Raw genomic sequence first — 25,704 nt, forward strand, 5'->3', positions numbered from 1 at the left:
CAAGCGCCGGGGCAAAGGCGGAGACAGCGGGGTCCCTCCTACCCCCCTTTCCCTCCAGGGGGAACCCCCCTTCCCCCCTCCTTGGCTCGGCGGCTGCACCCCCCTCCCTTGCCCGCCCCTCCGCCCCTGCCCCCTCCCTCCCCAGCCCGGGGCCTTCCCGGGCCTTCGGTGGCTGCAAAGAAAAAGAGAGAGAGAGAGAGAGAGAGAGGGGAAAAAAAAAGCAGCAGCGGAGGGAGCGGCGGCGGAGGAGAGCGCGCGCGCGCCCCCTCCCTCCCTCCCTCCCTCCCCCTCCCCCCAATTTCCACCGCGGCCAATTCATGGACAGGAACTACCCCAGCGCCGGCTTCGGGGACCCGCTCGGCGCCGGGGCGGGATGGAGTTACGAGAGGTCAGCGAAAGCTAGGTAAGGAGCCGAGGGTGGCCTGGAGGAAGGGGCCAAGGGGTGGGGGCCCAGCCGGGCCGGGCCTGGCCCGCCTGGCGAGGCGTGCATCGCAAACTCCCCTCCGGCTTGCAAGGGAGCGGCCTTCCTCGGTTTGCAACAACGCCGCCGCCCCAGTTTGCAAATTGCAAACTCCGCCAAAGCCAGCTCCGGCATGCAAAGGGAGAGATGCAGCGGGAAAATGGGGGTGCAAAACAATTTCGGGACGGAAAGGCCCTGGGAAGGTGGGAGGGACTGGCGAAGCAAGGCCTGGATTTCCCCCCATCCTTGGATTCCCGGCTTGCTGATCCTTCCCCCCTGCGCCCCAGGCTCTGCTCTTGCAAAGGTGGGATGGAAAGGAGAATTAGAACGCAGACCTGGGGGGCGCCCCCCCTCCCGTCCTATTGTTCCGGGACTGCGCGAGGCCGCGCCACTCGGCCTCCCCCCCCGAAATTCCGCGCGCAGAGTGGGCACAGGGCCCCGCCCCCTTTCCAAGCTGGGGTTCTGTGTGTGTAGGGGGGGGGGTCCTGGAATCTGAGACACGCCCCCTTTAGCTCCCCCACCCCCAAAGGCAGAGAATCCTAGTTGATGGCGAGGAGTGGAGTATTTGACCTCTTGAGTCCGAGCCATGAATCGGGGCCGTTGCATGGGAAGATTCAGATGTTTCCCTGGTGTGTGGTTGTGTGTGTGAGCGTGGGCCCTGTTCGTGCTTAGTTGGTAGCCTGCTCACCTGCGAATCAGCCCCTTTCCTGCTGTTTATGTCCTGCCCTCACTCTTCACCTGTCCCCAGCCCCGCGCCCCCTGGGTTTCCCAGCGTGGCTGGGCATGACCCCACATGCGTAGGATTTTTCATTTGGGACGTAGCGCTCTGTATGTTTCCTTCCCCACGGGTGAGCTGGATAGTCGTTTGCACACATACCTGGGTTTGCAAGGGCTCATGCATTTGAACCTCAACCCTGGGGGATGGACGTTATTCATGTTCGCACTTGTACCTGGTGCTTTCCCCTAGTCCTATCCCTTCCCCACCCCCCATCCCAGCCGTTTGGGGAACAGTCTACCTCCTGCTCCCGACTCGGTTTGCATCACTCCATGAGGTTCAGGGCCATGTGTTCCCACGTGTGTGCAGTAGAGTGGGCGTCCTTATGCACCTCTCAGGTTGGCCCCAGGGCCTTGTGTCATCCAGGGGCTGGTGGGCTCTGTAGGAGGTCCATGCCTTTCACATTTTTAACTTGAGGCACTTTCTCCGACTCTTCACCCTCTTCTGTTTGTCTCGTCGCTGTGCATGGCTGTGTTTGTAAACGTGAGACTATCTGGGCTCTATTTATTGGGGCTCGAGTGGGGAATGTTTCATGACTCTTTTCGTTGGGTACCCCGATTCCCTTGTCTTCTTTCCTTTAGGGCCCAAGGTTCCTTAGGATAACCCCCAGTCAGCTGGAAGATTCCCCCCACACCCCGGGGGATTTGCTGAGTTCCCTTCTCCTAGGGCAGCCTCGGAGGACACCCTAACATCTCTCCCTTCCCCCCAGCTTGGTCTATGGCAGCTCCAGGACCTCGCACCCCGAGACCGACATCTTACACCGCCAGGCCTACGCGGCCCCCCACCCACTGCAAAGCTATGCCACCAACCACCACCCGGCAGGTACGGCCCCCGTCCTGCCCCGCCTGGGCTGGCCCTCCCTCCGAAGCAGCTGGTTGGCTGCTGAAAGTTCCACCCCTCCTAATTGGCCGTGCCCTGTGTCCTGGCCCGCCCCTTGCTACCTCTCCTCTGATTGGTTGCCTCTGAGGCTGCTGGTCCCTGCTCAATTTCACGCTGGATTCGTCCACCCTTGTCTCTGGCCCCGCCTCTTTCGCTCCAATTGGCCCCGTCCCCTCAGCCCCCAAATCCCACCTTCTCTTCCAGGCTTTTCCTCCTCTCTATCCCACCCCAGTCCTTTTCCTCTGGGTTTGCCCATCCTCTTGGCTCCTTGGTTATGTGAATTCTCTCTTCCTGATTCCTTTTTTTCCTGATTGGCTCTAAGTCTTTGGGCCTTCCCTTTTTTTCCTGGGTTTGCCCACCACCTTATTCTTCCTTCTGTAGTCCTACCTCTAGCGCTTCTGATTGGTTCCCTTCTGCCTCGTTGAACCAGCAAGGAGATTATATTGTCCGATTTGATCCTTAACTTTCCTGGTTGGCTCCTTACCTTTTTTCTTTCCTATTTTTTTCCCCCCGGGATCCTCCCACTTTTAATCAACCCCTTTCGGCCTGTACTCCGGTCCTTCTAAGTGGCCCCAGGTACCCCGTCCCTTCCCCTTCCTTGCTAGAATTGCCCAAATCCTTTTGTGTTTCCCCTCCCCCCCCCCCCCCCCCCCAAGAACTCTGTCCTGTTGCACCCACTTCCTTTGATTCTGGGTTTTTCTACTCCTTTACCTACCTTTCCTTTCCTGGGTTCCCTGCCCTTATGATTGGCGTACACTTCATCCTGCTTTTCGGCTCCCTTTTTCCCCTTTGTTGTCCTCGGCCCTGTCTCCTTAGCTTGGCTGTGTCCACTTTATCCTCTTTGAATCTTCCTCTTTGCTTCCTCCAGCCCTTTTCCCTGACCCAACTTGCTTTTGGCCTCTTCCTTTTCCCTTTCAACTCTGCCTTACAAACCCACTTAGCTGACTCTACCCCCTTGTCCTTGGCCAGGCCTCTCTGGACTCTTCGACACTGGCCTCCACCACGCAGGCTCAGCAGGGCCCGACGCCTCCGTCATGAACCTCATCTCAGCCCTGGAGTCCCGGGGCCCCCAGCCTGGCCCCTCTGCCTCCTCTCTCCTCTCCCAGTTCCGCAGTCCTTCCTGGCAAACAGGTAAGCCCAGCGTCGGCCCAGGAGGGCCAGGGTGGGGCTGGCATGTGGTCCGCCCTGACCTATGGTCTTCTCCATCGTCCCCAGCCATGCACACGCCAGGCCCCACGGAGCTCTTCATTTCAGGCGCCCTGCCGGGTTCCAGCACCTTTCCATCCTCCTCTGCCCTGTCGGCCTACCAGCACCCGGCTTCCTTCGGCAGCCGCCCCTTCCCAGTGCCCTCGTCCCTCAGCCTCCAAGACCCCCCATTCAGCCCCCCAGCTAATGGGCTCCTGTCCCCTCATGACGTGTTGCACCTGAAGCCCTCACAGGCACCCACAGTGCCATCCTCGCTGGGCTTTGAGCGCCTGGCGGGGGGCGGTGTCCTGGGGCCCGCTGGTCTCGGCCCGGCCCAGACCCCTCCATACCGCCCCGGCCCCCCAGACCCCCCCCCACCTCCCCGCCACCTCCCGACTCAGTTCAACCTGCTGGCTTCCTCTTCTGCCGCCGCCGCCGCCGCCGAGCAATCCTCCCCACAGCTGTACAACTTCTCGGGTGCTGCCCCGGGCCCCCCGCCACCCGAGCGGGCCCTGCCCCGCCAGGACACCGTCATCAAGCACTACCAGCGGCCAGCCAGTGCCCAGCCCCCGCCGCCCCCGCCACCAGCCCATGCCCTCCAGCACTACCTGAGCTGTGGAGGCAGCTATCCCTCCATGGGGCACAGGGCTAACCTGGCCTGCAGCCCCCTGGGTGGTGGGGAGCCCTCCCCCGGTGCTGGCGAGCCTAGCAAGGCCGGGCCCAGTGGATCCACGGCTGGGGCATCGGGCCGGGCTGCGGGCCCCGAGGCGGCTGGAGGAGGTGGGGCAGGGGGTGGCGGTGGAGGTTACCGCCCCATCATTCAGTCGCCCGGTTACAAGACAGGCAAAGGTGGCTATGGAGCAGCTGCGGGCAGTGCCACCAGGCCCCCACCACCCCGTTCAACGGCCACGCCCAAATGCCAGAGTCTGGGTGGGCCAGCAGCGGCCTATGCCACCGGGAAGGCCTCTGGGGCTGGTGGGGCAGGTGGCCAAGCCTATTCCCCTGGTCAGCCCCAAGGGCTTCTAGGACCCCAGGCCTATGGGCAAGGGTTTGGAGGGGGTCAAGCCCAGGACTTGAGCAAAGGCCCTAGCTACTCAGGGGGGCCCCCGCAGCCCCCCAGTGGTCCCCCGCCTCCTGGCCTAGCCACGTGTCAGAGCTACTCCCCGGATCAGCTGCAGGGGCAGCTGTATGGGGTTCAGGGCGAGCCATACCCAGGCCCAGCTGCCCACTCCCAGGGGCTACCCACGGCCAGCCCCTCGCTCAGCTACAGCACTGGCCATTCCCCAGCGCTCTCGGGTCACGGCGGTGGCTGGGGGCCCAGCTCCCTGGGGGGTGGCGGGGAGGCCAGCCCTTCGCACATCATCCGCCCACTGCAGTCACCGCCTGCCCCCGGCCGCCCGCCTGGAGTCGGCTCTCCAGGAGCCCCTGGCAAATACCTGAGTTCTGTCCTGGCCTCAGCCCCGTTCCTGGCGCCTCCAGGAGCCGGCAGCTACGCAGCCGGAGCAGGTGGCTACAAAGGCAAGGGGGATGGCTCGGAGCTGCTGGCTGGGCCTGGTGGGCCTCCTGCCGAGCGCACAGAAGATGAGGAATTCCTCATCCAGCATCTCCTGCAGGCACCTAGCCCCCCGCGGACCACAGGGGCAGATGGCTTGGTGGGTGAAGATGGGGCAGCGGATGCTTCCAAGGGACTTGGGGGTAGTGGTGGGGCCGGGGGTCCACCAGGCACACCCTACGAGCTGGCCAAGGAAGACCCCCAGAGGTATCATCTACAGAGCGTCATCCGTACCAGTGCCAGCCTCGATGAGGGCGCCACGGCAGCCCTGGAGCTGGGCCTGGGCAGGCTGAAGGAGAAGAAGAAAGGGCCAGAACGGGGCGGCGAGACCCCGGAGGGGCTGGCCACCTCAGTTGTCCACTATGGGGCAGGTGCCAAGGAGCTGGGGGCCTTCCTCCAAAAGAGCCCACCACCCCCACCTCCCACCGCTCAGCCTGCCCAGCCCACACCCCACGGCCTCCTCCTGGAGGCTGGGGGCCCTGACCTCCCACTGGTGCTGCCTCCACCTCCCCCCCCACAACTGCTCCCCTCGGTCCTCAGCCATGCCCCCAGCCCCTCTCCCAGTGCCCCAAAAGTTGGCGTTCATCTCCTTGAGCCAGCCGCCCGTGATGGAGCACCCCAGCCGCCCCCGCCGCCGCCCCCGCCCCCGCCCCCCATGCCCCTCCAGCTTGAGGCCCACCTCCGCAGCCACGGCCTGGAGCCTGGTGCCCCCAGCCCCCGCCTTCGACCTGAGGAGAGTCTGGAGCCGCCAGGCGCCATGCAGGAATTGCTTGGGGCCCTGGAGCCACTGCCCCCGGGGCCTGGTGACACTGGCGTGGGCCCACCTAATACCGAGGGCAAGGATCCCTCCGGTGCCTACCGCAGCCCCAGCCCGCAAGGCCCCAAGGCCCCCCGCTTTGTGCCACTCACGTCCATCTGTTTTCCTGACTCCTTGCTCCAAGATGAGGAGCGCAGTTTCTTCCCCACCATGGAGGAGATGTTCGGTGGAGGGGCAGCGGATGACTATGGCAAGGCAGGGCCGCCCGAGGACGAGGGTGATCCCAAGGCGGGGACTGGGCCGCCTCCAGGCCCCCCTGCCTATGATCCCTATGGGCCCTACTGCCCGGGTCGGGCGTCTGGAGCCGGGCCTGAGACGCCGGGCCTGGGCCTGGACCCCAACAAACCGCCTGAGCTGCCCTCCACGGTCAATGCCGAGCCTCTGGGCCTGATCCAGAGTGGGCCCCACCAGGCGGCCCCACCCCCCGCACCCCCCCCTCCACCGCCGCCGCCTGCCTCAGAGCCCAAGGGAGGCCTGACCTCGCCCATCTTCTGCTCTACCAAGCCAAAGAAGCTGCTCAAGACGTCCTCTTTCCACCTACTACGGCGCCGTGACCCACCCTTCCAGACGCCCAAGAAGCTGTATGCCCAGGAGTATGAGTTTGAGGCGGACGAGGACAAGGCCGATGTGCCCGCTGACATCCGCCTCAACCCTCGGCGCCTGCCTGACCTGGTGTCCAGCTGCCGCTCCCGCCCGACCCTCTCACCCCTGGGTGACATCGACTTCTGTCCACCTAACCCAGGCCCCGATGGCCCCAGGCGCCGGGGCCGCAAGCCCACAAGGGCTAAGCGCGATGGCCCGCCCCGGCCCCGGGGTAGGCCCCGGATCCGCCCACTGGAGGTCCCCACCACTGCTGGGCCAGCCTCAGCCTCCACGCCCACTGAAGGGGCCAAGAAACCTCGGGGCCGGGGCCGTGGTCGGGGCAGGAGGGCCGAGGAGGCAGGGGGCACACGGCTGGAACCCCTAAAGCCACTTAAGGTGAGGGGGACTGGGATCGGGATGGCTAAGGTCTAGAGAAAGCCAAGGTTTTGGACTACAGTTCTGGGGCGGGATGGGGGCTGTGGTCTATGTTCTTGAACCTGAGTGTTGGCATTCTAGGCTTCCACCATCAGAGATATCTGAGAATTGAGACTTTGGGGGTCTAGAGGGAGGCCCAGGGTATTGGAGCTTGGGTTCTTGGGTTCTAGGTCTTAAAGGACCCGCAATTGGGGATTTCTCGATTCCTGGGTCTCGTGGGAGGAGGGTCTGGAGGCTGGATTCCCGGGCTGGAAGCAAAGAGGGATCAGTGAGTGCTGAGGGAGGAGCTCCAGTCCTGTCATTCTGGAACCTGAGAGAAGGGATCTCTGGGCTTGAATTCTAGGGTTCTACAGGCTGAAAGTGAGAATTTGACCTAGGTCTTAAGGGAAGGTTGGGGGCCTGCTCCTCGGCCTCTGAGCTGGGAGGGGACTTGGGGCCCCAGACTCATGGACCCTGACTCCCCACTTCCCCGATATCTAGATCAAGCTGTCTGTGCCCAAGGCCGGCGAGGGTCTGGGAGCCTCCTCTGGCGATGCCATAGCCGGCGCTGACCACAACAGCCTGGACTCCAGCCTGACCCGGGAGAAGATTGAGGCCAAGATCAAGGAGGTAGAGGAGAAGCAGCCAGAGATGAAGTCCGGCTTCATGGCCTCCTTCCTGGACTTCCTCAAGTCGGGCAAGCGTCATCCGCCCCTCTACCAGGCCGGCCTGACGCCCCCACTCAGCCCCCCCAAGAGCGTGCCGTCCTCCGGGCCGGCCCGTGGCCTGCAGCCCCAGCCTCCTACCGCGCCCGCCGTGCCACACCCACCGCCCGCCGGCGCCTTTGGGCTAGGCGGTGCGCTGGAGGCGGCCGAGAGTGAGGGGCTAGGGCTGGGCTGCCCTTCGCCCTGTAAGCGGCTGGACGAGGAGCTGAAGCGCAACCTGGAGACGCTGCCCTCCTTCTCCTCGGACGAAGAAGACTCTGTGGCCAAGAACCGGGACCTGCAGGAGAGCATCTCCTCAGCCATCTCGGCGCTCGATGACCCACCTCTCGCTGGGCCTAAAGACACTTCCACCCCAGATGTGCCCTCCTTGACGACTGAGGCTGCGGTGCCAGGGCCCCCCCCTCTTCCGGGGCTCCCTAGTGCCAGCAGCAATGGCACACCCGGTGAGCTCTGGGAAGATGATTTGGGGGTGGGATGAGGCTTTCCCTGTTATTCAGGTCACTGGGTACGGTTGTGCAGGTCGTGCACTGTTTTAAGGGGCATCATTCACATTGTAGATGAAGTAGATTTGTGTGTTTACAAATTGAGGGCAAACAGGTGTTGTGAGAAAGGTATCATTTTCTAATCTGTCCACAGATGCTAAGTATGTTAAGATGCCCCAAGGTGGGTACTGGAGAATGCTGGGAGACAGAGCAGGTTATCAGTGATGGGGACAGGTGGGAGACAGGGTACTGAGAGAGCTTTGAAAACTGGCAGGGGTTTGGGGGCCCAAGAAGGATCTAGGATTTAGAGATGTATGGCAAAAGACAGAAGGACGTCTGGGGGGGGGGGGGGCGTATAGGGAGAGACTGGAACATTGATTAATTGGGTCTTGCGGGGGGTGAGAGGGAAAGGCTGGGGGTGCAGCAGGGTCTGGATGGTGTTCTGTCCTGAGAGAGGCTTTGGACAAATTTTAAGGTGCTTTGATGGGGGAATGGGGGCATTGATTTGGAGAAGGGCATTTGTGACAGTTAATGAGGGGGCTTGAGGGCTCAGAGGCATCCTAGGGAATGGAGGGGACTTCTAGGGGGTTGTAGGAAGGTGGGAAACAGGGAGCAAGGGAGCGAGAGGGTGTGAGGTTGAAGCAGAGCTGAGAAATGCTGGGGGCTTCTGAGCAGAGTATCAGGATTTGCTGAAATGGGAGCGAGAACCTTGGAAGGCTCATAGCTGAGGACGCAGCAACAGAGAAGAAGCAGTTTTAGGAATCAGGAGGAATTTTAAGGCGTTAGAGGGGGTCTCTAGAAAAACCCATGGGGAGTTAGTGGGAAGCGGAGGGCATGAAGGATCCCGAGGGTAGAGAGCAGTCTGAGGAAAGGGCAGGCAAGATTTTGGATGGAGGAGGACAAGACCCCCCCCCCCCCCAGCAGGAAATGAGTAGGTAGAGATGCAGAGGGAATGATTGGGGAATTGGGAAGGAAGGTAAAAAATGGGAGGTGAGAGCCAGCAAGGGCTTTGAGGCAACTAAGAGGTGTTACAGGACTAAAAGGGGCAACAGGATGAACATTCAGGGGCTCAGAATTACCGCTGGAGCTGGAAAGGGGTCTCAGGGAGGGACTTTGACAGAGCAGAAGGGCTTTGGGGGAGTTGAGCTGTTGGCATAGGAAGGGACATTCAGGGACAAGAGAAGAGGTGCTAGGGATGGTGAATGGCATTCAGGAACTAGGAGCCATGTCAGGGCAGGGCAAGGAGCTTTGTAGGGACCTGGGGCAAGAGGCAGCTGAGGGATGAGGAAGGGGTGGTGGTGGGACAAGGGACAACTGATTTTGATGGAAGGACATTGGGTAATGCTATTAGACCACAGTAAGGGACAGAAAGGGAGAGTATGTGGAAGCCAGGAAAAAGATGGGGAAGGACAGAGTGCCGTGTTTGGGTGGGAAGGCTTATTAGGACATTGGAGAAAGAAGTTAAGGGAACATGGGCTTCCTGTGGCTGGCTGGGGACAGAAGTGGTATGAAAAGTGGAGGGGAGGGCGGCCATGCCTGGCTGGCTCAGTCGGTGGAACATGCTGTTCTTGATCTGCGGGTTGTGGGTTCCAGTCCCATGTTGGGTGTAGAGATTACTTAAAAGCAAAATCTTAAAAAGAAGACAGAAAAAAATGTCCGGGAGGGGACAGAGGACAGATGAGCAGGGTCAGGGCAACAGCAGAAGAGTAAGAAGTGGAGATGAGTGGAATTTGGAGCAGAGATGGGTGTTGGGGTGTTAGGTGAAGGAGAACTCCGGTTGATCGGAAGGGGTATGGGGGTGCAGAGCAGGAAGAGGGCTGTGTCGGGACCCTGGGGAAGAGGAGCCTGAAAGGGCTGGGAGCAGACCTTGATCCACACTGACCGCAGACCTGAGGGACCCGCGTAATGGGGGGCAGAGGGGGCCTCCCCGCGCCAGAGTCCGCCCTGATGCCGCTCTCGCCCCCAGAGCCCCCGCTGCTGGAGGAGAAGCCCCCGCCCTCGCCGCCTCCCGCCCCGACGCCGCAGCCGCCGCCGCCGCCGCCGCCCCCCCCGCCCCCGCCGCCGGCCCTGCCCTCGCCGCCCCCGCTGGTGGCCCCGGTGCCCAGCTCGCCGCCCCCGCCGCCCCTGCCCTCGCCGCCGCCCCCGCCGGCCGCCGCCCCCGCCGCGCCCGAGGAGCCCGCCGCCCCGTCCCCCGAGGAGCCCGAGCCGCCCGACGCCCGGCCGCTGCACTTGGCCAAGAAGCAGGAGACGGCGGCCGTGTGCGGGGAGACGGACGAGGAGGCGGGCGAGAGCGGCGGGGAGGGCATCTTCCGGGAGCGCGACGAGTTCGTCATCCGCGCCGAGGACATCCCTTCTCTCAAGGTGAGTCCGCCGCGTCGGGTCTGAAAGCCGGGGCGGGGGGATTCGGCCCCAGGGCGGTGATGGAGCGCCTGCTGGAGGACGGGCCGGGCGTCCTGAATTCCCAGGCTGATGGGGCGGGACCGTGCGGTGTGTGTCCTGTAAACGAGAGAAAGGGGTTGTTAACGTTTGCTGCAGATACTCTGGGTGCTGGGCTTCTAGCAGGGAACAAGGCAGTGCTCGTCTCAGTGAAGCTTCTAATTGAATCGCACAAGCCAGGGGAGGCAGGCTGCTTTGCAGTGCATGGCATAAGGGTGGAAACGTGAGGCGTTGACAAAATGTACCTATGAACACACACACGCATGTAATCTGTAAATGTAATAGCCGGCGATTGGGGACTGTCAGGCCACATCTTAAACTTTTTGCAGATCGGCCCATTCCCCACTTAAGTGACTCTACTGCAGGGGTTGGCAAACTGGCCTCTGTGGGGCGAATCCAGGCCCCTGCGTCTTTTTATAAATAAAGTTTTATTGGCACACAACCCATGCCCATGAATTTACAAATCCTCTAGGGCTGAGGTAGTTCAGGCAGAGCTTAGCTGACCCACCAAGCCAAAAAAAATCTTTCTTTTTTTTTTTTTAATTTATTTGACAGAGAGAGAGACAGTGGGAGAGGGAGTGGGAGAGGGAGAAGCAGGCTTCCTGCTGAGCAGGGAACCTGATGCGGGGCTCGATCCCAGGACCCCGGGATCATGACCTGAGCCGAAGGCAGACGCTTAACGACTGAGCCACCCAGGCACCCCCCCCCCCAATCTTTCTTATCTGTTCCATTATGGAAAAAGTTTGCTGAGCTCTGCTGTACTGGGTTCATTGGATAGAGAGATTTGGATCAGAGGATTAATAGTTATAGGTGTGGGACAAGGGTAGGTGACATTAGATGCTCTTGTAAGGTTTGTCCCAGAACATGAGGCTGAGCAAGCGCTTGGTAGGTCAGCAAGCCATTGTCACCTTGATGGTGACACCAAAGACTAGGGCCTTTCTTCATATTAGTCACTTTCATGGACTGAGTATTGACTATGGGGGCCAAGAACATATTTGGCCCTTGATGTACATTATCGTGTTTGATTTATTCTCTGGTGGTGTTTCTTCAGACAGAGGTATTGTGGGATGAATTAATTGTAAGGTTTAAACAACTATCGTTATGCTTTGCTGCTTCGTATGTTCTGTGAGGTGAAATGAGTGTGTCTTTTGCTGAATGATTTTTAATCCGTCTTATTGTGGAAGAAGCAGAGCAACTAGAATAATGGGACTGTATGTACCCATTACTCAGCTTCCACCATTGTCCCCTCCTGGCTAGTCCTGCGTCCTCTCTGCTCCGGCACATTCTGCCCCCTGCCCTACCCCACCAGTTCCAGACATGTTCTGTCATCCATGCCTTGTCATTTTTTTAGCATGGTGGTTGCTTCATCCAAAAGAACAGTGATAAAAGGTAGTATTAGGGAATTACAAAGGAAAATGCTAGGGTGATTGCTCATGTTCCCAAACCCAACCAGCAATTGTAAAATTCCCTGGTCCCTCCTCCGGCATCCCTTGTGGTCTTTCTCACTTCCAAATGTCTTGTGTACATTATTTCATTTTTTTGGAAAAAATGTATTTTAGGGAGAGAGTGCACAGTGGGGAGGGGCAGATGGAGAGGGAGAGGAAGAAAGAGAACCTCAGGTAGACTCTGCGCTGTGCACGGAGCCCAACACCGTTGGGGCTTGATCAAGCACGGGCTTGATCTCACGACCCTGAGATCATGACCTGAGCCAAAACCAAGAGTCAGACGCTCAACCAACTGAGCCACCCAGGCGCCCCACATTATTTCATTTTAACTTCGTGACTTTTGAGGCTGATTTGATCCTCACCTGGGACAGGCGAGGAAGCTATTGAATGAATAGCAATGATAGGAGCAACTACCAACTCCTCAGGATGGGATTTGGGACCTATCACAGTCAGAATTCAGAATTTAGCTTGATCTTTTTTTTCCTTTGTTTTTGTTCTTAATTTTAAGAGATTTTATTTATTGATTTGACAGAGAGAGCACAAGCAGGGGAAGGGCAGAGGGAGAGGGAGAAGCAGGCTCCCTGCTGAGCAGGGAGTGCGAGGCGGGGCTCAATCCCAGGAACCTGGGATCATGACTGAGCCGAAGGCAGAAGCTTAACCAACCGAGCCACTCAGATGCCCCTTGTTCTTAATTTTTTTAACGTAAATAGATTTTTTTTTAACTGAGCTTTATGCCCAACATGGGGCTAGAACTCACGACCCTTAGTCAAGAGTCACATGCCCTACTAACTAAGCCAGGCACTCCCCCTTTTTTTTACTTTAATTGTAGTAACCTTTACATACCATGAAGTGTATCATTCTAATCATTTTTTTTTTAAGATTTTATTTATTTATTTGAGAGAGAGATTGAGAGAGAGAGCACATGAGAGGGGGGAGGGTTGGGAGGGTCAGAGGGAGAAGCAGACTCCCTGCCGAGCAGGGAGCCCGATGCGGGACTCGATCCAGGGACTCCAGGATCATGACCTGAGCCGAAGGCAGTCGCTTAACCAACTGAGCCACCCAGGCGCCCTCATTCTAATCATTTTTAAAGGTACCGTTCGGTGGCATTGAGTATATTCACATTATTGTGCAGTGTTCACCGCTGTCTCCCAAGTTTTCTCTTTATTTTTTTTTTAAATTTAATGGGACACCTGGGTGGCTCATTCGGTTAAGCGTCTGCTTTCAGCTCAGGTCATGATCCCAGGGTCCTGGGATCGAGTCCCGCATCGGGCTCCCCGCTCCGTGGGGAGCCTGCTTCTCCCTCTGCCTCTGCCCCTCTCTCTCTATATCTCTCATGAATAAATTTTAAAAAAAAATTTATTTGGGAGAGAGCACGAGCGGAGGGAGGGGCAGAGGGAGAGGGAGAAGCAGACTCTGCTGAGCAGGGAGCCTGACGTGGGGCTCGATCCCAGAACCCCAGGATCACGACCTGAGCCGAAGGCAGACGCTTAACCGACTGAGCTCCGAAGGAGCCCCCAAGTTTTGTCTTTATAATCACCTCTCATGATAGGGATTACTCTTCCCGTTTTACAGGGAAGGAAACTGAGGCACCAAGTACTAAAGCAGCCTTCCTAGACTTTGATGGCTCGGGACCCGCACCAGCTCTGTTGGCCCCAGGAGCCTGGGCTCTCAGCACCCGATTTAGCCTTTCCCTGTGTACATTCTATCAAACGTTGACAATGGCAGTGGCAGATGCAGGGGGGTGCCCAGCACTGGGCCGAAAGAACAGGGCTTTTACAGATGAGGAAGTTCACGTTCAGAGAGAGGGACTCATTCGGTTGGTGGGTGCCGAGCTGGGATTGGAGCCCTAGCCATCCGACATCACCTCCCAGGTGGCATGGGGCCGGGCAAGGACTCACATGCTTAAAATACAACACGAGTGTGCATTACAATGGGGGGACACACAGCCCCAGGACTGAACCACTCCTGCAGACATTGGAGACCCGTTGGTGTGCTTGGAGTCAGGGCAGGCTGGCGGCATCGTGGCTGAGAGCCCAGCTTTGGCCTTAACCTGACTGGTTCAAATCTCTGCCACTTCTGGGCTGGGCTGGGGTCGACCCTTCCTGACCATGAATTTCCTCATTTGCAAAATGGGGGTGATCCCGTTAGTACCTCCCTCAGGTAACGGGCGGATCCAGGCATTATAAAGCTCCACGGGACTGTGGGTCACACACAGTAGGTATCCCATACACTTCGCTTTGGTTACTCATCTCTGCAAAGCTTGGCAATTTTTTTTTTCTGTGAAGGGCCAGCTAGTAAATTTTTTAGCCTTTACAGGGCACAGGGTCTCTGTTACATCTTCTTGTTTTGTTTTTGTGATCCTTTAAAAATTAGGAACCAGGGCGCCTGGGTGGCTTAGTCGTTAAGTGTCTGCCTTCGGCTCAGGTCAGGATCCCAGGGTGCTGGGATCGAGTCCCGCATCGGGCTCCTTGGTCAGTGGGAAGCCTGCTTCTCCCTCTCCCACTCCCCCTGCTTGTGTTTCCTCTCGCTGTGTCTCTCTCTCTCAAATAAATAAATAAAATCTTTAAAAAAATAAATAAAAAATAAAAATTAGGAACCATTCTTAGCTCATAGAGCTGTGAAAATGGGCAACAGGCCATAGTTTGCTTCAGAACAGCGGTAGTCCAATAGAAATATCATGAGCTGTATACATCATTTTAAGCTTTCTTGTATCCATGCTTAAAAAAAAAGTGAGGGGCGCCCAGCTGGCTCAGTCGGTAGAGCACGTGACTCTTGATCTCAGGGTCTTGAGGTCAAGCCCTACATTGGGCGGGGAGACTTCTTAAAAGAAAAAAAGAATAAAAATAAAGTTTAAAAATGGGTGAGATTAGCCACAGGAGTGTATTTTCTTTAACACAGCTTATTAAAAAAAATCATTTTAGCATGTAATCAACACAGAAAAAGCTAACGAGATGTTTTACATTTTTTGCATATCAAGCCTTTGGAATCCTGTGTATTATTTTATACTCGCGGAACATACTCAGGCCAGCCGAATTAGCACAAAGCTGGCCCCCTCTCTACTTCGGCTTCCCCATCTATAAAATGGGACTGATAACATTAACTCCCAGTTCTTGGAGATGTTGAAGATTTAGCAAGATGTAAACACTGAGCTTGTAAGAGTTTGTTGGGTGGAGAAAAGTAGGGGGAGGGCGGTCCAGGCGGGGGAGCAGGGTGCAAAGTTTGTGTCATGAGCAAAAACATGGCGCACTTGTGATGTGTTAGGGATTCAAGGGGTTGAGTGGCTGGATTGTGAGTGCTGAGCCTGGGAAGGTGAGCAGATGCCAGGTCATGCTGGGGTGAGCTCAATGGGTGCCTGCTTGAGAGTCCACTTTGGGTTTTCTGGAAGCGGGTAGGGCCCCTGGCTAGTAGGATGGTGGCTGGGGAGGTGTCTAGGCCTGATGGCAGTCTGTCTACCACCTTAGTCCTGTGACACTGATTCCCCTGTTAATGGACCATGAAGTTCTTTCTTTTTCTTTTAAGTAGGCTCCACACCCAGTGTGGAGCCCACTGTGGGTCTTGAACTCACAACCCTGAGATCAAGACCTCAGCTAAGATCAAGAGTCAGATGCTTAATGACCTAGCCACCCAGGCGCCCCAAAGCTTTCTTATTATCATCCTGTAGGTGTTTCTAGCTCATTCCCATCCTGCTGCTTACTGTCCTGGTCTCTGCTTCTCAAGAGTTCAGATTCCCAGAAGAGAATCTGATTGGTCCAGCTCAGCATTTGGGCGCAAGATAGGATTAGTGATTTGCGTGTAGATTCACTGCCTGGTCAGGTCTCCTCCAATCAGCTGTGGCTTCCATTGGGCAGGGGCGGGAGAAGTGGGTGTGGTCCATGATAGGATTCCTGGTTGGAGATCAGGCAAGGATGATGCCAGGGGTTGAGCCCCATGACGGCAGAGAGGAAGAGTGGTTTTGGGAAAGCCACCAAGTTCAGTTGGGGTGTGGTGAGCCAAGGGGCCTGCGTCCAGCTAGAGAATCAGCCAGCGCTTTCGAGGAGGCCGATTGGGTAGTGGAAGAGACAGAGGGGGTGGTCTTCCCTGGCTGGGAGGGATGCTCTGATGGCTTTCTCACAGGCTTCTGAGAACTAGAATGGGGAAGATCATGTTAACATTGAGAGGCAAAAGCACCCATTTGTGGGGGTGTGGTGGGTACTGCATTTGCAAAAACCTGGAGAATCAGGAAGTCTGGGGTTCATCTGCTGAACTTGGAGGGATCTGGATGGCCTGCTCGGCAGGGACAGGAGAAGAGAAAGGAAACTGAAGCCAAATCTGGCTGTGCCAGATCGTGGAGCCTGCACTAGGGGCCCTGGAAGGTTTTGGAGCAGAGCAGGATGTGGTCCAATTCTTGGGCCTCTGACCTGGCTCCCCAAGGTCACCAGGACGGAGGCCTGGGAACCATATGGTAGCCTGGAGAAAAGGACTTGGGGCCAGGGCACCTGCATCCCTGTCTCATCCTGCCTCTTGTGACTTCAGCCAAGAGCCTTTTTAGACCTCATTCTCATGAGGTTATTGTAGTCCCTTCTTTGCACTCCCCTAGTTGATCTGAGGGACACACAAAATCATGGACATGCAAACCACTGACCCAAACTAAGAGTAGGCAGTGGATAGCTGGCACACAGACCCAAGTGTTACAGCTCCTGCCAGTGGCAGACATCATTAATTGATCTCAGCACTTCTGCTGAGCCTGGTTCTGCGCTATGACCAATCTAATTGGAATTGTCATCTGAATCCTATTTATCACTTGAGTGTGATTTCTTTGAATGTGAGGACTAACTTCCGTTCATCTGTGGGTTATCACAATACCCAGTGCACATTTTCTGCTGTATCTTTTTTTTGAGATTTTATTTATTAGAGAGCGAGAGAGCAAGAAAGAGAGCGGGGGAAGGAGCAGAGAGAGGGACAAGCAGTCTCCACACTGAGTGTGGACCCCATGCGGGGCTGGATCCCATGACCCTGAGATCATGACCTGAGCCAAAACCAAGAGTCAGACGCTCAATGGGTTGAGCCACCCAGGCGTCCCCGTCACACTTCCACGCTGTCCCGTGTCATTGCTCAGCCCCCTCACAGAAGACATTGCCCTTCCAGGACTTAGGTGTCGCCTCTTCCAGGGAGCATTCTTGGATTCAGTTTGCATTTGAGGTCCTTCTTTTAGGCTTCCACAGTGTCTGGGGGTCTGCCGTTAGCGTGTTTATTACTTGTGTTGTCATTTCTTTGGTGTCGTGTCTGGCTCTCCTGCTGCGCCCCTCGCTCTCCCCAGATTAGGCGCTGGGTCTGACCCACATCCTTCAGTTTGCATTATCCAGCCAGGGGGTCACACAAGTCTCGGGGTGGGGAGGTTGTCTGAGTGTTGGGGGAGTGGAGATGGGGGGGCCTTCTAGCACCGTGTCTTACCCTGTTGGGGAGAGGGGGATGAATTAAGTGGTCTCAGGTGAGCTGTCACCTGTCTGTTCTTGGCACAAGCCACAGCCTCACCCTCTTTTGTTTATTTGCTTGTCTACTTTGTTGCTTGGCTGCTTCTGTAATGAGGACCCCACCAAAGGCCCTGTCAGTCTCGTTCACCACTGTCCCCCCCGCCAGCACAGCATCTGGAAAGTGGTGGGTGGGCGCTCAGGAGTTGGCATTACTTTAACTCAACCGGCTTTGTGCCGTAACATTGTAACAACTAAAACTTTGTAGCACAAGAAGGAACAGCTTGTTTGAGAGTCTTGGGTGAGCCTGGGGGTGGGGGAACGTGGCCAGCCTCGAGCCGCCTCCCCGGGGCTGAGAACGTCCTGGGGCCAAGAGGAATGTGCCAGCCAGGGTGCGGTGATACCTGTTGACGACAGTGCCTTTTCTCGAAGCGGGTATCGAGGGAGGATACGGGGCCCGGAATTGGGGGCAGGAAGGGCAGGAGCGAGGGCTGACTTTGCTGGCCTCACTGCACCCCTCCTCAGCTGGCATTGCAGACGGGGCGGGAGCCCCCACCCATCTGGCGAGTGCAGAAGGCCCTGCTGCAGAAATTCACTCCCGAGATCAAGGATGGGCAGCGACAGTTTTGTGCAACCAGTAATGTAAGCCTGCAGAGGGGAATGAGGAGTCGGGGAGGCCTGGCGGGGGGGTGTACTGGGATTCACCTGCCATCCAGGGGGTGTCCCAAAGGGAGGCTCCACCTCCAGGAGGCTTCTGTGGGGGGCCCCGGGGCAGGGGGGGGAGCCTCGGGTGTCGGGCTGCCTGGCTGCGGTAGATGAAGGATTTCCTCGTGTGCCTCTTTCCTTCCATAGTATTTGGGGTATTTTGGGGACGCGAAAAACCGGTATCAGCGCCTTTACGTAAAGTTCCTGGAAAACGTCAACAAGAAGGATTATGTGAGGGTCTGTGCTCGAAAACCCTGGCATCGGCCCCCAGTGCCTGTCAGGTACCCTGGGGACCAAGGGGCAGGCGGTGGGCGGGGTTGACGGGCACGGGGATGGAACGTTCAAGAGAAGAGGTAGAGGTGGGGAGAGTGGACACAGGGTGGGGGACAGAGACCCAGAGAGAGAGAAAGAGACCCAGGTCTGGGATGGGGGGAGACAGAGGCTCAGAAAAAACAAAGGTCAGGAGAGGAAGCTGGTTCTGTGCTCAGAGCTGTGGGCTTAGATGCGGATCTGCGGAGAATTTGGGTTTCTTCGGGGCTGCTGACTGCATATAGTCCCTTCCACATTCCCTTCCAGGCGCTCTGGGCAGGCCAAGGGCCCCGTGTCTGCTGGGGGCAGCTCTGCACCTCCTCCCAAGGCCCCGGCACCACCTCCTAAGCCCGAAACCCCTGATAAGACGATATGTGAGAAGCCCCCAGAGCAGACGCCTGAGACCCCTGTGCCTGAGCCCCCTGCTCCTGAGAAGCCATCCCCGCCTCGGCCCGTTGAGAAGGAGAAGGAGAAAGAGCGGGTGACACGTGGGGAGCGGCCGCTTCGGGGCGAGCGGAGCGCAGGCGGGCGGCAGACTCGGCCTGAGCGGAGCCTCACCACGGGACAGCCCGCCACCTCCCGGCTGCCTAAGGCCCGGCCCACCAAGGTGAAGGCCGAGCCGCCCCCCAAGAAGAGGAAGAAGTGGCTGAAGGAGGCGGCGGGCAATGCCTCGGCGGGCGGGGGTCCACCAGGCAGCTCCTCGGACTCAGAGTCATCCCCGGGAGCACCCAGCGAGGACGGTGAGGCCCTCGGCAGCCACGGGGCGGGTGGGGAGGCATGAGGAAGTGAATCCTGGGCATCAGGAGGAGGCATAGGCGAGCGCAGTCCACAGGGTCCCGGGTAGTGTCGGCGAGAGAGCAACGAGAATTCGTAAATTAAAATGATAGCGATATTTGTCAGTCACGTGGCGCCTGAGATGGCTGTCTTCTCTAAATTCTGTACCCAAATTAACTTGTGTGACATTCATAGCAGGCTACAAAGTAAATACCGTTATTTTTAAATTTCTTTTTAAAATTTTTTTGAAAGATTTTATTTATTTTGGGGGGGAGAGCACGAGCAGAGGGGAGGGGCAGAGAGAGAGGGAGAAGCCAACTCCCCACTGAGCACGGGCTTGATCTCACATCCTGAGATCATGACCCCAGCCGAAATCGAGAGTCGGATGCCCAACCGACTGAGCCACCCAGTGCCCCAGGGGTAGCCGTTTTAACAGAGACTAAGCGTGCAGGCACTCAGATGAGAGAGTGAGTTCTCTTTCCATCAAAGCCCAACGTAGGGGGCGCCTGGGTGGCTCAGTCGTTAAGTGTCTGCCTTCATTAAGCGTCTGCCTTTGGCTCAGGTGGTGATCCCAGGGTCCTGGGATCGAGCCCCGCATTGGGCTCCCTGCTCTGCGGGAAGCCTGCTTCTCCCTCTGCCACTCCCCCTGCTTGTGTTCCCTCTCTCGCTGTGTCTCTGTCAAATAAATAAATAAAATCTTTAAAAAAAAAAAAAAAAGCCCAATGTAGGTGGTGGTTTCTTAGAAAATAAGAGGCTCTTCTCAAGGTTGTCCAGGGTCTCTGTTTCCTTTCTTCTTGTTGCTGTGCCTTCCGCCTGCATGCTGTCCTCAAGCACGTGGTCAGAGGCCGCCCAGCAGCCCCAAAGCCGCAGGCCTGCCAGTGGGAAGGGACTCAGGGGCCAAGGAATGGCTGGACCTTCCTTTTAAATTGCCGGATTTGGGCGTGGCCCATATCCTGTCTCTCCTATCCCATTGGGCAGAACTCGGTCACATGGCCACACCTAGCTGCAAGGGAGCCTGGGAAATGTAGTCTTTTAACTGGGCAGGGTGATGTTATATCAGGCCAGGTGGAAGCTGCAGGTCATGAAGGTGCCACAAGGGGGGAGATTTAGCAAAGGCCCAGATTTGCAAGTCTTTCCTTCTCTGGCCCTTTTCCTTTCTCTTAAACGATTTACAAACTTAAGTTTAATTAACACACCATATAGTTCACCTACTTAAAAATATAAAATTCAGTGGTTTTTAGTGTAGTCCTAGAGTAGTTCATCCATCTTGGCAGTCAATTTTAGAACACTTTCAATACCCCAAAAGAACCCCTGTATCGATTGGTTATCACTCCCCTCTTCTGGACATTATACATAAGCGAATCATACAACACGTAGGCTTTTGTGATTGACATCTTTCACTTAGCATAACATTTGGGGTTTAGCCGCCTGGTAGGTGTATCAGAACCTCATTCCTTTTTGCGGCTGAATACTATCCCACTGCACGGATAGACCACGTTGTATGGATCCATGCACTAGTTGATGGACTTCTGGGTTGTTTCTACTCTTTAGCTGTTGTGAATAATGTCACTGTGGGCATGCATGGAGAGCTCTGAATTTCCTGAGCGCTGGAAATGGGGGGAACTGAACTCCACCCTCTTCTGGGAGCAGTTCCCCTGCCAAGGGCCAGTATGGGTCTGGGTCTGTCTCCCCTCAGCCCATTCAACCAGGAGTGAATGGGTGTAACTCATGCTATGAGTTGGGTGTGACTCATGCTAGCTGACCTTAAGGCTTCCCTCAGCCCAGGAACCCTCAGAACTAACCCTCTTCCTTGTCTGAGAGTGGTGACCCTCCGTGTGCCAAAAGCTGACGCTCTCTCCTTCCTTAAATTCGTAATAGAAGTTCTAGAAAGACACTGTGGTGACTGTCTTCTCTCTTCCTCTAGTCCACTTCCATTTGGCTTCCTGAGCCCCGTTCTGCACTTATTTATTGAGTACCTACTTCGTGCCACAAACGAGGTTCCAGCAGTGAACAGAATAAACAAAAATATGTATCCTCATGGGAGCTTACAGTCTAGCTGGGGGAGTCCATCAGATAAACACGTTATGTAACAGAACACAAAACAATGTGAAAAATGGTCAGTGTAAGGCTGGCCAGGCTTAAAGGCAGTTAAGAAAAGCACTTCCGGTACAGAGGCTCCAGGTGGTATAGAGGGGGGTGTTTTCAGGGGATGGGGGAGTTGGGGAAGGCTTCTGGAAATGACATTGGAACAGACACCCGAGTGCAACAGGGTTGGGGTTGGGTGACCGGGAGAGAGAACATTCCAGGCTGGGCGTGTCTGGGGATCAGGAAGGAGGCCAGTGGCTAGAGTGAGTGAGTAAGAGGAGAGGGTGAGAAGTGAGGGCAGAGAAGGAACAGGACCAGATCTTGGAGGGACAGGAGGTCTGGAGCTTTGTGGTCCCACTGGAAGGATTTTACCGTGAGCGAGACAAGAGCCATAGGAGGGTTTGGGCCAAGGCCTGGTGGGGTCTGACTGCCACTGCCAAGTGGTCACTCCGGTCCTTGAAACGGCTGTCACCAAGGACCCTCCACGTGGATAAGTCAAATGGATATTTCTCATGCCACTTCCTGAGGGATATTTTAGGGCCATTCATGGCTGTCCTGCTTCTTTTTTCTCCCTGATGTTCCTTCTTGGGTTTCATGTGAGTGTCCCTCAAGTCCTGACCTTGGCCTTGTGGCTTCACCTCTCACTTGGCAGGCCCAGCTTCCCAGTAGTTTCTTCCCCCTGGCCCCCATCCAGGCTTCCCCCAAACCCCCTCCCTTCAGATCACACTGAGTTCCTTGTCCTAATTTCCATATCTCAGGGGCAGCCCCACTGGCTACTCAGTCAGCAGGCCAGATCTCCAGGCACACAAGCCTTTGCTCCCTCACCTCCAAAGCTGGGAAGTCCCCAGCTCTGGCCCTCCTATTCTCCTGCTCCTCCATTTCTGAATCCTGTCCCTATGGCCCTGCAACATCCTCATCCTTTCTTACATGGTCCATTACCCTGGCCTCTGGTATCATCCCTCTGATCCATCCCCTACATGGCCTCAGAGGGGTCTTTCTACACTTAACCCCTGCCCCTCCCCTGCTCACACCTCTTCCATGTCTTCCTAGTACCCACCACAGGTTTGGGGACAACAGGTGGACGAGGCCCCTATCCTCTTCACCTCCCACCTCCTCCCACAGTCTTGCCCTTTGTGATCTGATCTCTCCGAGTGGCTTCACTGGTTTGGAAACCCAATTATGCTGCTGCTTTAGACTTCATTGAAGCTACACTGAACTAGTCAAACATGAAGCTCACTGGCCTGGAATACTTTTTTCCCCATCAGTCAAGATTTAGCTCTTGGGTGACCTTGAACCAGCCTTTCCTGCCTTGCCAGGCTGAACTCGTTATCATCAACGCCCGTGACGCCCACCCTTAGAGCATACTGGGCTGGGACGCGTTGGTCTCCAGCGGACTCAGAGCTCCCAGAGAACAGGGATTTCTCTCCGGCCCTGGTACTTAGAACATTGTCTGCCACCCAGGCGGCCTCAGATGAAGTTGGAATCATGAGCTCGTGTCCCATTCTCCGCCCCCCCCCCCCCCCCCCCCCCAGAGCGGGCAGTCCCCGGGCGTCTGCTGAAGACCCGGGCGATGCGGGAGATGTACCGGAGCTACGTGGAGATGTTGGTGAGCACAGCACTCGACCCAGACATGATCCAGGCCCTGGAGGACACCCACGGTGAGCCGAGGCCTGGGGAAGGAGGTTCCCCGACTCCTCCTCTGAACCCCGCCCCCCCCCCCGCAAGGTGGGGCTTCTGCTCCTCTGACGCCCCTTCCTGGTCTCGCAGATGAGCTGTACCTGCCGCCCATGCGGAAGATCGATGGCCTCCTCAATGAGCACAAGAAGAAAGTCTTGAAGCGGCTGTCGCTGAGCCCAGCCCTGCAGGTGCTTGTGGGCCTGGGCAGGAGGGGTCTGGGACCCAGCGGTCGGGCATGGGAGCGATGGGTACAAGTCCGCCACGGCCGTGCCCGCAGAGCATCGGGCCCTGGAGGGGGCAACCACTGGAAGGGTATGGCTTGGCCAGGAGCAGAGTTGAGGGCGGGGCTCCCGCAAGAGAGGGTCTCTGCAGACCTAGATGGCAGGGACTTGATGGATGTGGAGAGGTCGTCGCGAAGGTCAGGGCTGGGCAGCTGGGAAAGCCCAGCAGAGTTTATGGAGTGCAGGTTTGGCGACAACAGGTGGACGAGGCCTTGCTGGGGAACGGTGGTGAGCGGATTCTGATGGCTTCTCTGTCGTAAACACGGGCTTCTTAGCATCTCAGCCTTCACTATTAAGTCATCTGTATGATTGCCTGCCTGGAATAGCCAAGGTCTCGGGGATGGAATATTCGGGCAGCTCTGAAAATTCTGATGGGGATCGTTGTGTGGGGCTGAGAATTTGGGGGTAGAACGTTAGGGCAACAGAATTCTGGGATGGAATGTTAGTCTGGCGGTAAAATGGGCGGATATTGGTCTGGTTCAGAAAATTCTTGGTGGGATGTTAGTCTCTCAGATGATACGGTTCTAGCACTCTGGGTGGGATGTTAGGGTAACTGAGAATTCTGGGATTGAGAGTTAGTCTGGCTCTGAGAGATCTGGGTAGGATTTATGCCAGGGTTTAAATTTCCACAGTAGAATATTAGGATAAGTCTGGGAATTATGGGATGGAGTATTAGTCTGGTTTTAGCATTCTGGGCTGGAGTGTCAGCCTGGCACTGGGGATTCTGGATTTTAGGATACCTCAAAATTTTGAGTAGGATGTTAGGCTGGGGCTGAGAATCCCGAGTGGAATATTAGGGGTCTCTGAGAATCTTGGGTGGGCCACAAAGCACATTATAAGGGTCACCAGACAGGCCTAGACTCCTCTGTCCTTTGAGAGACCCAAGATTCCAGAATATCTCCTGATCTGCAGTGTGAGGGAAACTGAGGCATCTGACAACTCGGGGGTCTGAGAACTGAGTGGTGGGTTTGGAGAGTGTGGGTCCAGGGGGACGTCCCACTGACCGGTCGGCTTCCCGCAGGACGCCCTGCACACGTTCCCCCAGCTGCAAGTGGAGCAGAGCGGGGAGGGCTCCCCTGAGGAGGGGGCCGTGCGGCTGCGGCCGGCTGGGGAACCCTACAACCGCAAGACGCTCAGCAAACTCAAGAGGAGCGTGGTCCGAGCCCAGGTGGGGCCGGGGATGGGCGGGCGGTGTGGACGCCTGGGGAGAGGAGCTGCCCCGCACTGGGCAGTGGGGTGAGGCTTCTCCGCTCCATCTGTCCAGGAGTTCAAAGTTGAGCTGGACAAGTCGGGATACTACACACTCTACCACTCACTCCACCACTATAAGTACCATACCTTCCTGCGCTGCCGGGACCAGGTAAGCCCACCCGCGGCGCGTCTCGCCCTGGGCTTCTGCCCCACAGGCTCTGCTCTGGACCCCAGCCCGTCCTCCCTCAGACCCAGGAGTCCTGGTCCCCAGCCCCTCCTCCCTCAGACCCAGGGGTCTGGCTCTCCCAGCACCCCCTTTCCCTGGAATATTGATCCCTAGACCTCCAGGCCCTGGTGGCCACCCACCCCAGCTCCCTGTTTAACACCCTGCAGACCCTGGCCATCGAGGGCGGTGCTGAGGACCTGGGTCAGGAGGAGGTGGTCCAGCAGTGCATGAGGAACCAGCCGTGGCTGGAACAGCTCTTCGACTCCTTCAGCGACCTGCTGGCCCAAGCACAGGCCCACAGCCGCTGCGGGTGACCCCGCCCAGCCTGGGGGAGCCACCTCTTCCATGAACAGAGAATTGGGACAGAACTGTGTCCTCAGGAGCTAATCCCCTGGGCCCCGTCGCCAGGGAAGGGGGGGGTCATTGGTCAGGGTGTGTCCATGCTGCCCCCACAGGGCAGGGTTCAAAGTTCGACTCCTCCCCTCTCCCACGCCCCCTCCACTCCCTCCCCAGCCCTCCCACTGTCCGGTGTACAGAGAAATTATTTATATATATGTATAAATGTCTATTTAGTAACGGTTTCCCTCCCCACCTTGCCCCAATCCTCTCTCCACGGCCACAGCCCCGCCCCCTCCACCTTGTACATAATGTATAGGAAAAGTCTATGTATGGTTGAGGGGGGCGGGGTGGCTTCAGAGAGCTGGGGGACCCCCTCCCCCCCAACCCCCCCTCACAGGCCAAGATCTTTGCTAAAGGCCATTCCCTCCCCAGGGCATTCGGCATCGGGTGGGAGGGGGAAAACGCATCTTGTTAATTATTTTTAATCTTATTTATTGTACATACCTGGGGCGGGGGGCTGGGGAGGTGGAGGGGGGAGAAGGGTCCCCTCCCTTTGGCCCTCCCGTTCCTTTTCTACTGCGATTGTCTGTGTCTGCCCCCCCCCCTCCCGCCACCGCCCCATCCCCTTGTCTTCTGGATGTGGTTCTATTTTTTATCTGTCTCCTCTCCCCTCCCCACCCCTCCACCCAGCTCCTCTGCTCCTCCCTCCCTCCCACCCTTTGTCTCTTGCTCTTTCTTGGGCTTCTGTACAACTCAACTTGTATACACTGTGTACACACAACCAGCCAAACGAAAACCCAACAGCAAACACTTTATCGGCCGGCTGGAGTGCCTCTGTCCTGCGGCGGGTGGGGGGCCCCAGGGGTGGCAGAGGCGGAGAGGGTCTGGAACGGGAACTTGGCTTCTCTGGAGCCCCTG

At 57.1% G+C, this 25,704-nt stretch overlaps 1 protein-coding gene across 1 annotated transcript; it reads left to right on the plus strand.

Annotated features, from left to right (window-relative positions):
- Positions 1-171: 171 nt before the first annotated feature.
- On the plus strand, positions 172-25,601 carry PRR12 (proline rich 12). Its single transcript, XM_034986967.1, has 14 exons — positions 172-403; positions 1,945-2,057; positions 3,084-3,245; positions 3,330-6,646; positions 7,166-7,832; positions 9,838-10,232; positions 17,725-17,841; positions 18,052-18,185; positions 18,481-18,953; positions 22,605-22,730; positions 22,840-22,937; positions 24,052-24,198; positions 24,295-24,390; positions 24,615-25,601. The coding sequence occupies exons 1-14, from the start codon at positions 318-320 to the stop codon at positions 24,759-24,761; spliced, it is 6,078 nt and encodes a 2,025-aa protein (XP_034842858.1). The 5' UTR covers positions 172-317; the 3' UTR covers positions 24,762-25,601.
- Positions 25,602-25,704: the final 103 nt, after the last annotated feature.

Source organism: Mirounga leonina, unplaced genomic scaffold (assembly GCF_011800145.1).
Source record: "Mirounga leonina isolate KUSES-001 unplaced genomic scaffold, KU_Mleo_1.0 Mir_376, whole genome shotgun sequence".
Lineage (NCBI taxonomy): Eukaryota > Metazoa > Chordata > Mammalia > Carnivora > Phocidae > Mirounga > Mirounga leonina.